Here is a 10,980-nt window from a genome sequence, read left to right as displayed (position 1 = left end):
TGTAGATTGATCATTGAATGAGACTTAGGATCTGATTTAACCTACAGGATACTTTTATTTATCTACATGAGGTACTTCCAGTGATCATCTTGGAGTGTGCCCCTTGCAGCCTAGTTGTAGTCCAGTGCTCCAGTCCCCACAGATAGAAAATAAACAGAATTTATCAGTGAGGGGATCTCAGCTCATTAGGGTTGCAAGGTTTCTTTCCCTTAATTTCACTACCTAGCAGATTTGTCTGACTTGCATGCAAGATGAAAAAAAGAGAGAAGGAAGGAGAGAGGCCTGGGAATGTGGTAGAAACAATCCAAATTGCTCAGTCCAGCCAGGAGAGTGCAGAGGAGCTCCAGGGCAGGATTCCCACTGTGCTGTTGTTTGTCTGTCACATCTTCCACACTGCTGGTCTTGATGTCCTTTGTACATGAGACAGTGCCATGTAGTGCAGCTGAGTTTGGATATTTGCAGTAAGGATAGCACATGGAAATCTCAAAATACAACTCTTTATACACACTCACAGTGTCAAAGCAAAAATAGGAAGGGTTGATGTTCTCCAGTACTTCCCTCCTGGCAGCAGGGCAACCCACGGGCTTGGGAAGCAGTTCTGTCTTGTATTTGTGCCTTCTTTTCTGTTTGCACAAACTCACTCGTGGAGATTCTGACAGAGCAAATAACTTATTTGGAAACTATTTCTGATTCCTGAATAGAGTATTTAGTCTCTTTTGTTTTGGTGTAAAATCCCAGATTTTACACCAAAAATTAAGAACAAGTTGCAAGTTGTGTGTAGTAGCGAGCAAAACTGAAGAAACTAGATTTATTTTTATTTGTCAAGACAGGTAACTGGTAGAAAAGTGGTATCACCAAGCTGTTTTTAAATGGGGATTGTTGATGAAGTTCGTGTGTTGTTTAGTGTTGTTTATTGTGCTGTCATGTATAGTTTGTTGATGTATTTACACGTATTAAGTGTTTTCTGTTGGGCTTTTTTTTTCAGGAGATGAGGGAGATGCTCTATCAAGGACTATCCCAATGGAGGAGGAGGAAGATGATGATGATGACGACCCTGAGAATAGGTATGATACCCTCCGTAAGGACTTAAAAACACGTAGAACACAGCCTAGGTGTGGGTACAAGCCGGCGCAACGGAGGAGCAAGCAGGTGGTAAAAAGCACGGCTGCCTGCCCGGTAAAGACTCGCTCACAGGCCTCCTGCAAGTCTGAACACGGGGCCAGCAAACAGAGGCCCAGAGCCAGGAATGCAAAGCAAATGTTTAGAAGTGGTAGCTGACACACCTGGCTAGGGGGAGTTCCAAAAGCACTGCAGCTCTGTCCCACGGGGGTTCCGGGTGCACGTGGGAGGTTGGTGACACGCATCTCGCAGGCAGGGCAGAAGCTGCTGTGCTAAATGTGAATTTCAGCTAGTTGTCGGGAGTAGAAGGGGACAGTTTGCATCTGTGCAGTATGCAGTGCTGCAATATTTTCAGAATTAATTTGGTTATTACTGTTGCTTAATATGCTTTTTTAATTGAAATGCCTTTTCTCAATAAAGAGAAAGCACAAATGTGGGGAAAACCATATTAGGTATTTTCAGCTGTTAACTCAACTGAGTTTTAATCCACTAAAAAGTACCTGAAGTGACTAATGTGAGTTAAGGCCATGATTCTACAAGCACTGTGCATAGGCTCAATTAGTATCAGAGACTAATTATATATTTTAAGTCTTTGCCTAGATATTTTCAGAATTGTGGCTTATATGTGTTGCTTCAGTTTGGAATTCAATAAAAAAGAGTCACTGTAAGATACAGTTAGCTAAGATGTGTCATATTTTACCAGTACCATTGTAGCTATCAAAATCAGCCTGGCTAGAAATGTAAAAGTTTTGTTTCCTAAATGCACAACATGAAGTGTCACTCAACTCTGAGCTACAGGTTCTTTTTGGGAGTTACTGTAGTTAGACTGAAGAGCTGCTCAACAAATTTTCATACAGTGTTTCAGAAACTGATTTTTTTTGTTGTTGTTTTGGCCATATAGCATGTGTGAGACCAGTTGCTGGTGGAGTCTTTTTCTGCTTCTGAGCCTTACTAGTTTAGAATATGGAATCCTTGTTTCACAGAGTTGTATGTTTTGATATGTGGCTGAAGTAAACTTCAAAAACACTGTCTTATATCCTTTATAGACCTCAGTTTGGCATCAAAATGTTGCTGCTGAATTAGTTCTTGTGTGTTTTCAGTCATCAAATTTAACCCAGTAATTCAGCTCTTTTAAGAAAGATGCTTTTTAGGGACTTGACAGCACAGGGTCATAAGCAGAACATGTAAACTTTGATATAACAAGATTTTTCTAAATCATGCTTGAATTTCAGTCCTGTTTTAATTTTTTTTTTTTTTTTTTGTTGTTGTGAATTTCTGGTTGATAACTAAATCAATACACTTTGGTTAGGAGTTCAGTATTTACTGCACAAATGTTTCTGACAGAACTCAGTCATGATCTAGTTTAAGAATATTGGGAAAATAATGAACCTAAATTGATAGCCAACAGTAATATAAATTTGGGCTTTAAAAATCAGTTTCTGTACTTTGTTTTGAAGCTGCCTCTTTGTTAAGTTTTTATTTAGGGGATCTTTTGAACATCTATTTATGAGATGGGGAGGTATTTTGTCAATAAAAAGTGTTGTCAACCTTCAGACATGTTAACTGGTAATGCAGTCTGACTTTACCTTCATCATGTGTTGTACTTGGCACCAAAATCAGAGCTAAAAATTGTAAAAAAATGGAACAAATTTCGAGAAATTAAAAAATTGTTTTTCTGTTTACTCAACACAAAGTGTTTAAATAATTTACCTACTGATTCAGAGAAGTTGCCTATTTTCTTCTGGGCCAAAGAGGGTACCTGGTACCTGCTGGGTGTTTGTAGTGTGGGAACTCTCCTGTTTGCAAGTCTCTAGTTTAGATGTTCTGTTATTTGCATACCTTGGGATGTGCATGACATGAATTTTAATAGCCTTGAAATCATCTTTTTGCCAAAATGCAATATCCAAGTGGGTCATACTATGCTATACAGTGCTGTATGCTTTCATCTTCTGTTGTGTAACTATTATTGGTCCTTCTGATCTTTCAAATGGTACTGTTTGATATGTTTGCAGTAGTTCTGTTTATTAAGAAGTTAATAGTGTATTAAATGCAGAATGCCTTTAAGTATTTGATGGTTACAATAAATTTTTGTAAAACGTTTTTCTTGTCCAAGCATTTAATTTAATCCAACTCTGACAGCTTGAAAATCAGCCTCTTCCAACAAATACAGCACAGTATTTAGAACAAGGTGTTTGGCAGTTTTCACTCATTTTTTTAGACATGTGTGACATTTCATCCAAATATTAATGTCTTAAAATATATTTTAAAGGGTTCTGAATTTTCTCATAGTATCCTGAAGGCCCATTTAAGCCAGTAGTGCTCTAGCTGGAATTCTGGTGGCTTTTATTAGCCACATCCCACCATCCTCCCCCACTCAAGGGCTTGTTTTGGGCAACCTTATTTCTACATATAATTAGTAGGTATTTATGAACACTTGAGTGTGAGTTGATGTAATCTAATTGGTAATAAAACATCACAATTGGGAACTAAAATTTAAAATCATGGCTTTTTATGAAAAAAGATTTTTACAGTGGTAGCATTGTCTCACCAAAATTTTGAACAATCTCATTGTATTGGCACTGTAAAATTCTTGAACAAGAATGGTGCAAATTGCCATGGGGGCTTAACTCCACATTATGAGAGGCTGCACCTGCTGTTCCAGTTCTGCTGCAAAGTCTGAAGGAGCTTTTAAAGCAGTCCTGCAGTGTAACCAAGCAACCCCTGGGTAATTTCCAGTCTGTCTCTTGTGAAAACTCTTTCCTTTTAGCACGTCTTAAAAGTCCATAGTAATCAATTCATTGTTTAGAAATGTATTCTGCTGGGGTTGTTCTTAAAAAGGGGAAATACCTTTAAATCCCAGTTGATACAAAATTGTGCATAGGTGCTATTATTTTATTCTAGAGTTGGTTTTGTGTGTCCTGGTTGGTGTTGCAGCCCCATTCTGTGAGGCATTGGATAAAAGTGTGCTGGGAGAGTGCCCTTCATACAAATGTCACCATAAGTTTAGATAAAATGGAGTGAGGCAACATGACATGCTCAAGGTCACAGCAGATCAGTGCAGGAATGAGTAAAATGCAGGGATTTTTAAAATATTATTTTATTTTTTTACTTTATTTTTTTACTGCCTGAAACCCTGTGCTGGAGGTCATTTGGCTCTCTGTGCCTCTTAATTAAATCCATTGCTGATGCTCAACTGTTACATCTGAATGGCCAAGAATCTTTTATGTCATTGACCTGAGTAAATATTACAGTCCCTTTTGATTTCTGTGGTTTTCTCTGGAAGGATATGAGGGAGGGAATTTTCACACTACCATAGCTTGTTTTTCTCGCTGCTATTAATACAAATACTAAAATGTTAAAGCTACCATGTGAAGTTTCTTAGCTGAGAGACCTGGTGATTTTAAGTGGGTTTTATCATAAAATAGAAATCTGATGTGTAATCCTGGTCAACATCTATTGTGGTTTAATTTAAACCCAGCTTCCAGAGTCCTGTTCTCAATTTATAATAATTCATGTAAACCATTTGTTACACGGTCGTTTGTCAACATGCATTTACAAGGCCTAATCTCTTTGGGTCTAATGTTGCTTACACTTAATCATTCCTATCAGATATGTAGTTAATTAAAAATGGGCATATTTTAAATCCTGAACATCTTAAAGTCTCACTTTTTTGGCCTAAATACATACCAGTAAATGCAGCTTTTCTCATTAACAAACAGTCCCATCTCACTTTGGTTGCAAGTGGTTAAGTCTTTATTCTAAACAAAAAACCAGGACTTATTTTCTATCATAACAATAACTTCTTAATATTATTATAAATAATTAGAAACTAATCAGTTTGCCCAGTCTGGTTGTTGGTTATGCTGGTGATTAACAGGAAAATTGCAGCATCTTCTCTTGATGGATGATAGATTTTGTGCATGGTCTTTCTAGGTGTTACATTTGCTGTTTCCTATACCTCTTAAAAAATAGATACTTCATTAAAGAACAAATTAAAATGAAGGTCTTGTTTTGCTAAGAACCAAAGTCAGCCTTTTAAAGGTGACTTGTATAGAGGTAAGTATTGCCATCCACAAGCTGTGTTAACTTTGCTCATGCACTTGCCGAAATAAATCAAAGGCAAGACTTTCAGGATTCAATTTCAATTTTTTTTTTCAGTTCTTTTAGTTTTTTCTTGTCCAAAACTCTGGGTTTTTATTAAACAAGAAGAGTAGCCAGACCACTGCTCTCTGCATTTTTGGAGTAGGAGTCAAAGTTAATAATTTATGTTAAAAGCTGTTAAAGGGAAGCTAACCTGTGACATTTCAAGCAGTTTCATTTTGTAGAAAAAATTCTGACCATTAAGAGATGGATGAAATACAGTCTGAGTTTCTTATATGAGGAGCTGTTTATTTCTGTTGCTGTTACACATGGTGTGCTGGGTTGTTAAAAAAATCAACCAAACCCTAAATCCCTTTTCCAAATATCCTCTGGGAAGACCTAATGCAAAAAGCAATTGGAAGAGGATGTTACTAAAGTCCACTTATCTGTGGACTTTAGTAAGTTTTCTTTGGGTTCACACTGCGATTTCTTGATAGACGTGGAATTAAAGTTCTCCAAGGGGTACTGCTTGGTAAAATTTTAATCAGCTTTTTCTTCTCAGGAGAAAGGGGGAGGGTATGTTTTGGATGCTGATGGATGGTCTGACTTGCTGAACAATCTGAAATGTTTATTAAACTATTTTGTTTCCATATTTTAATAATAACTGAATATAAATTAGTGTGAGAGTGTTTTTAGAAGCTACACTATTGCTCAAAAATTAGAAAATACTGTGTGGAGTGTCAGGAAAGATAGCTTGGGAAGAGTCCCTTTGAAAAATAATTATGTCTTAGGGACACATTGCAGGCTGGAAAATGAAATACTGATTGTTAAAAGCCTATTTTATAGTGCTCCATGGAAGCAAAATTCAGTTTTCTGTTGTATAGGAAGTTTTGTTTGAGAGATCCCTGTTCTTTTGCCATTCCCAAGTGGAGGCTGGAGTGTGGCTCAGGTCCATGGCTTTTGAGCTGTTGTTTTGACTGGTGTGAGAGCTTTCCCATGCTGACCTTTATACACACAGCATGCATTAATTCTCCCAAAATGCAAGACAGATGAGGTTTCACCTAGAAAATATATATTTCATTTAAAATGGGTGAATGAAAACTGTAGTATTCCTGATATTTATATTAGGAAAACCTGGGTTATTTTCTTCCCCTGGAAGTATAAGTACTCAAAGTCCACTATTTTCTTGTGCTTTTTACATATCTGCCTTGGATAGAATCAGAAGACTTTTATGTTACAAGTGCATGTAAAGAAATAATTTTTCATAGTCTTGTACATTAGCTGGAACCTTGTTCTGCAGTGAAACCATGGGAAGCTGAGTAGACAGATTTTGTGGAGCAGGAAATAAGATGATGATTTTTATCTGAAATTCTGGTCCTGTAGAGTTTTTGGATATAAACACAGAAGGGTTTTTGCAAGAGTTGCTGTAAGGGAAGTGCTTGTGGTTAGTTATCCAGATAGAGATTTTATTTTTTCATGTTCTAAGTCTGTACATTTTATAACAATTTCAAGTCTGCTGTAAAGCAGGAAACTTCTTTTTAAGAAGCTTTATACAAACCTGCTTTCTAAAAGCAAGTCAACACATTGCATTTAATACGAGATTTTTGCTGATAGATCCTGTCTTGCCACAATGACTTTTCATCATGTGTCTTTTTTTTTTTTGTTCAGCTTTCAGCCCTTTTTTTGAAGTTCTGAATGGTGTAGGATTACACTTGTCGTTCATAGATTTACTTGAACAATGGAATAAATAGTGTTTTCTGTTTTACTTCAAAGAATTGCCAAGAAAATGCTTTTAGAAGAAATCAAAGCCAATCTTTCCTCTGATGAGGATACGTCTTCAGATGAGCAGCCCGAGGAAGAAAAAAAGAAACCTGCAAAGCAAACTGAAAACACAGGAGCTGATGGTAAGCACCAAAAAGCACCTGGGAAAAAGTGGTGCTGTGTCACCTGTCACGATTTCAAGGGTCACTTGGGAAAATTGATTGTTAAAGTTTTCAGCAAAAAATATTACTGATTTTGATATGTAGTTGCCACATAGAGACCAATGTATGTGGTCATGAGGATTATAATCTCTTTTAGTCTTCTTTATGTTTATTTTTTTTGTATAGTCTGGGTTTTGTAAGCAATTAAGAAGTGCTAGGGGTTTCTGAGGGGTTATTACATATACAGACCAGTAAGTTCTGCAAGTGCATAGGAGAGATTTGGTTAACAGCCATTGGAACAGGCATTCCAAGCATTCAGGCAGTGGGAAATACTAAACGTTGGAAGAAACTGGTATGTTGTTGCTTGTAATTCCCTGGAAAAGCACAGGATTTAGCCTAAATTGATTCAGATTTTAATTCTTGTAAGCTAAGAAAGTGACTGGTATGCATGTGGTACTGACTCTTCTGTGTGACAGGAGAGAAGGAAAAGGAAGACAAGAAGTCTGAAAAGGAAGAAGCTAATTCTGAGTCTGATTCAGAGGAGGAAGAAACATCCAAGAAGCCCAGATACAGACACAGACTGCTGAGGCAGAAGCTCACCGTGAGTGATGGGGAGTCTGGAGAAGAAAAGAAGGTGGTGAAACCAAAAGACAAAAAAGAAGGGGGGAAGCGCAGAAATAGAAGGAAAGGTACATAATCCACATCCTTTTTTTGGTCATAAAAAGTACTTCTGTAAAAGAAATCCAGAGCCTGTCAGAATGGATATCTCAACCTTTGTGATTTTAAAATCCCTGTATAAACTTCCTTGTGTATGAAATCTAGCATTCCCTTATCTTTGTTTGATAAATAGTTTTATTTGAAATGTCAAATATGAATGCAGCTCTCTCCACCTGCTTGTATCCTCTGAGTTGGATTGATCCTGTGGAATCTTAGAATATCCATCTGAGACAAGGCCAGGATGTCTGAATTTGGGAAAATCAGTCTTGTCCTTTATGTAATTTTTCCCTTGGAGTGGCAGTAGTGCCTGAGGAATGTGTCCATGCTGGAATTGCAGTGGAGCAGGCTGGAGCTGAGCACCAGATGGCACTGTGAAATGAGCCTGGGCTGGGCCTTCATTGTTCAGGCAGGAACAAAGAACCTGTGGGTGTTTTCTGGCCAGGAAAGGTGCTCTGGGCTTCCCTGATCTGTGTTGCACTAATGCCAGCCAGCTGTTATGGTCTTCCACAGGATAAAAGATGCAACATGGTTTGTTTAGCATTTTCCTCTGTGAAAACTCTCATTTTTATCTGTTTGCATGTTCATGTTTTTCCTCCCTTATAGGATTAAAACTCTACCTACAGCATTTCATGCAGGAGGAATAACTGTAAATTACCTATAAATTAATGTGCAAGTGAGAGGCAGCTTAGGGGTCTTCAGTGCAAGCCTTTGAAGTTGACTGCCCTCAACCAGAACAATAGATTTGATTTCAATTTGTCCTTTTTAGCCCTATGTTATTAATGTTACCATTTCCCATGTATGTGGAACAACTCATGTTTTAAGCCTTGCCATTCATAAAACAATTAAACTTTCCACTGTGTTCAAGGTCAGGCTGAAATTAAAGGTATTAAATACCACGCTGGTGTCTTCATTACCTAAAAATGCCAGTGCTAGCTCCTCCAAGTGGTTAGGAGAGTCTTGATAATGCTGCTCTTTTAGGTGTATTTCTAATTGCTTTTTGAGCTTGCATTACTTGAAGAAATGCCAAGCCATAAATGTAATGATGCAGTTTTATATTTTGTGTGTAAATAAGGGTCCTTTTCTCGAAGTATGGTTATAAAATGATATGTGAAGCATTTGAAACAAAAGCTTCTGTTTAACTAACAATCACCTTTTGTTTTCTGAAGCTCTGTACTGTTTCCCACACTTCTGTGTCATTTAATGCTCTCTTCCATTTGCTCCTGAAGTAAATATAGATGTTCATGCATCAGGACCTCAAGGCTTGTGGCACAATAAGCCACCCACCAGGACTCAGCTAGTGCTTAAATTTTAACCTTTTCTTCTCTGTGCCCTTTTTATCCCTCTTGCTTCTTATAAATGTGGGTCCCATATTGTGTGAAATGAACCCTGGCAGTGCTTGTTGCTCTGAAGCGGTTTGTTGTGCAGTGAGGAGCTGCTGGCTGTGCAGTGATACCATGAAATAAATGCTGATTTTTTTTCCAAGTGAGCAGTGATGACTCCAATGACTCTGAGTTCCACGAGTCTGCAGTGAGTGAGGAGGTCAGTGAGTCTGAGGATGACCAGCGGCCAAGGACCAGGTATGAACAAAACTGAACTGTGCTCACCCTGCATTTATTTTGGGTTTTAATAGTGCAGTTTATGCAGGGAGATGGTAAAAGCTAAAAGACTTTGGAGCAGTTCTTAAAACCCTTGATGATATTTGTCTGTAGGAATTCTAGAACATTCATTTATTTTGCAACAAATGTGGGAATTTTGAATTTGTACCACAGTAGGGGATACACAACAATTTGATGAGCCTATACAAAAAAAAAAAAAACAAACCAGCAAACCAAAAAAAACCACAAAAAACCCCAACATTTTAATGCCAAGTACATCACTGTCAACTGGTGGATTGCGGTATAACAGTAATGCTTTATAGTTCTGAGATTCTGTAGGGTTTTCTCATTGCTCTGTGTATCCAGTAGGCTGAGCAGGAAGGAATTTAGAAGTCAGCCCTAACTGCACAAAAGGAGTGCATATCTTATTAATTTATGATGTAGTACTCCTTTACCATTATTTTTCAGTGAGGCAGAGGATTACTATGGTTAATCAGTAATACTGCCTTTTTGCTTTTTTAATAGATCTGCCAAAAAAGCTGAGGCAGAGGAAAACCAGCGCAGCTACAAACAGAAAAAGAAACGAAGGAGGATAAAGGTTCAAGAGGATTCATCGAGTGAAAATGAGAATAAGGTGCTGTATCATGTTTTGAAGTAATAAATAGGGAGTTCCTGTCTGTTCTGCCAGCTGCTCAGAGTATCTCAAACACCTCTGCACAAAGTACAGTGAAAAGTTAAAACTTTTTTCAATGTCAATTCAGGCTAAAATTTGTAAAATGTCACCATTGTGGAGATAAAACATTATGTTTGAACTAAAACTTTTCCTGTCTAGATCTTGATAAAAATGCATGATATTGAAGTAAATGGAATTTTTCATCTAAATGCAGATGAGACAAGTTGTAAATTAAGGCTTTAGTAATGTTGGGATTTCTTTTCCTGTGTGGTGTAAGTAGGGGCTGATCTGATTTAGCACCAGTATAACAGGAAAAAAAGTGCTTTATTAATAATCATTAGGTACTATCAAATGATAACAGTGCCTTCAGCACTGCCTTTGCACAGCTGGGCTTATCTTTGATATCTCAGAATACTTTACAGTTAAGGTGGCACTTTTTTTTCAGACTTCTAAAAAAGGCATTTTTTCCTTATTAGCTGAACTTCACCTGTGTGTGTAAGAATTCCTGGGAGCTTGCCTAAGAAAGAAGGATTTGATGGTCTCTGCCATAATTTTCTTGCTAATGTGTATTTCACTTAATTTCTAATAGAGTAATTCTGAGAATGAGGATAATGATGACTCAAAATCTCCTGGAAAAGGCAGAAAGAAGATCAGGAAAATTATTAAGGATGATAAGCTTAGAACAGAAACACAAAATGCACTTAAAGAAGAAGAAGAAAGAAGAAAACGTATAGCAGAGAGAGAACGAGAGAGAGAGAAATTGAGAGAGGTATGGTGTGTTTTTTTTTTAAATTCTGTGAACTTCAATTCCTGATGATGTTTCTTTTCAACCTCAATGTAATTTGATGAGTAAATTTTGAAAATCACTTACATG

General features: G+C 37.4%; 1 protein-coding gene across 9 annotated transcripts in view; it reads left to right on the top strand.

Annotated features, from left to right (window-relative positions):
- ATRX (ATRX chromatin remodeler) overlaps window positions 1-10,980 on the top strand; it is a 66,761-nt gene that overhangs the window by 28,069 nt on the left and 27,712 nt on the right. For all 9 annotated transcript variants that reach the window (XM_085571012.1, XM_021525272.4, XM_021525269.4 and 6 more), the window contains 6 exons: window positions 986-1,064; window positions 6,973-7,103; window positions 7,598-7,810; window positions 9,322-9,415; window positions 9,959-10,067; window positions 10,696-10,875. In XM_085571012.1, coding sequence (XP_085427138.1) covers window positions 986-1,064; window positions 6,973-7,103; window positions 7,598-7,810; window positions 9,322-9,415; window positions 9,959-10,067; window positions 10,696-10,875 — 806 coding nt within the window. The remainder of the gene's footprint in view (window positions 1-985; window positions 1,065-6,972; window positions 7,104-7,597; window positions 7,811-9,321; window positions 9,416-9,958; window positions 10,068-10,695; window positions 10,876-10,980) is intronic.

The sequence above is a fragment of the Lonchura striata genome, chromosome 4A, assembly GCF_050655825.1.
Source record: "Lonchura striata isolate lonStrDom1 chromosome 4A, ASM5065582v1, whole genome shotgun sequence".
In the NCBI taxonomy this organism is placed as follows: domain Eukaryota; kingdom Metazoa; phylum Chordata; class Aves; order Passeriformes; family Estrildidae; genus Lonchura; species Lonchura striata.
Note: the sequence above shows the minus strand (reverse complement) of the source record. Positions and strands in the feature narration are given on the sequence as shown.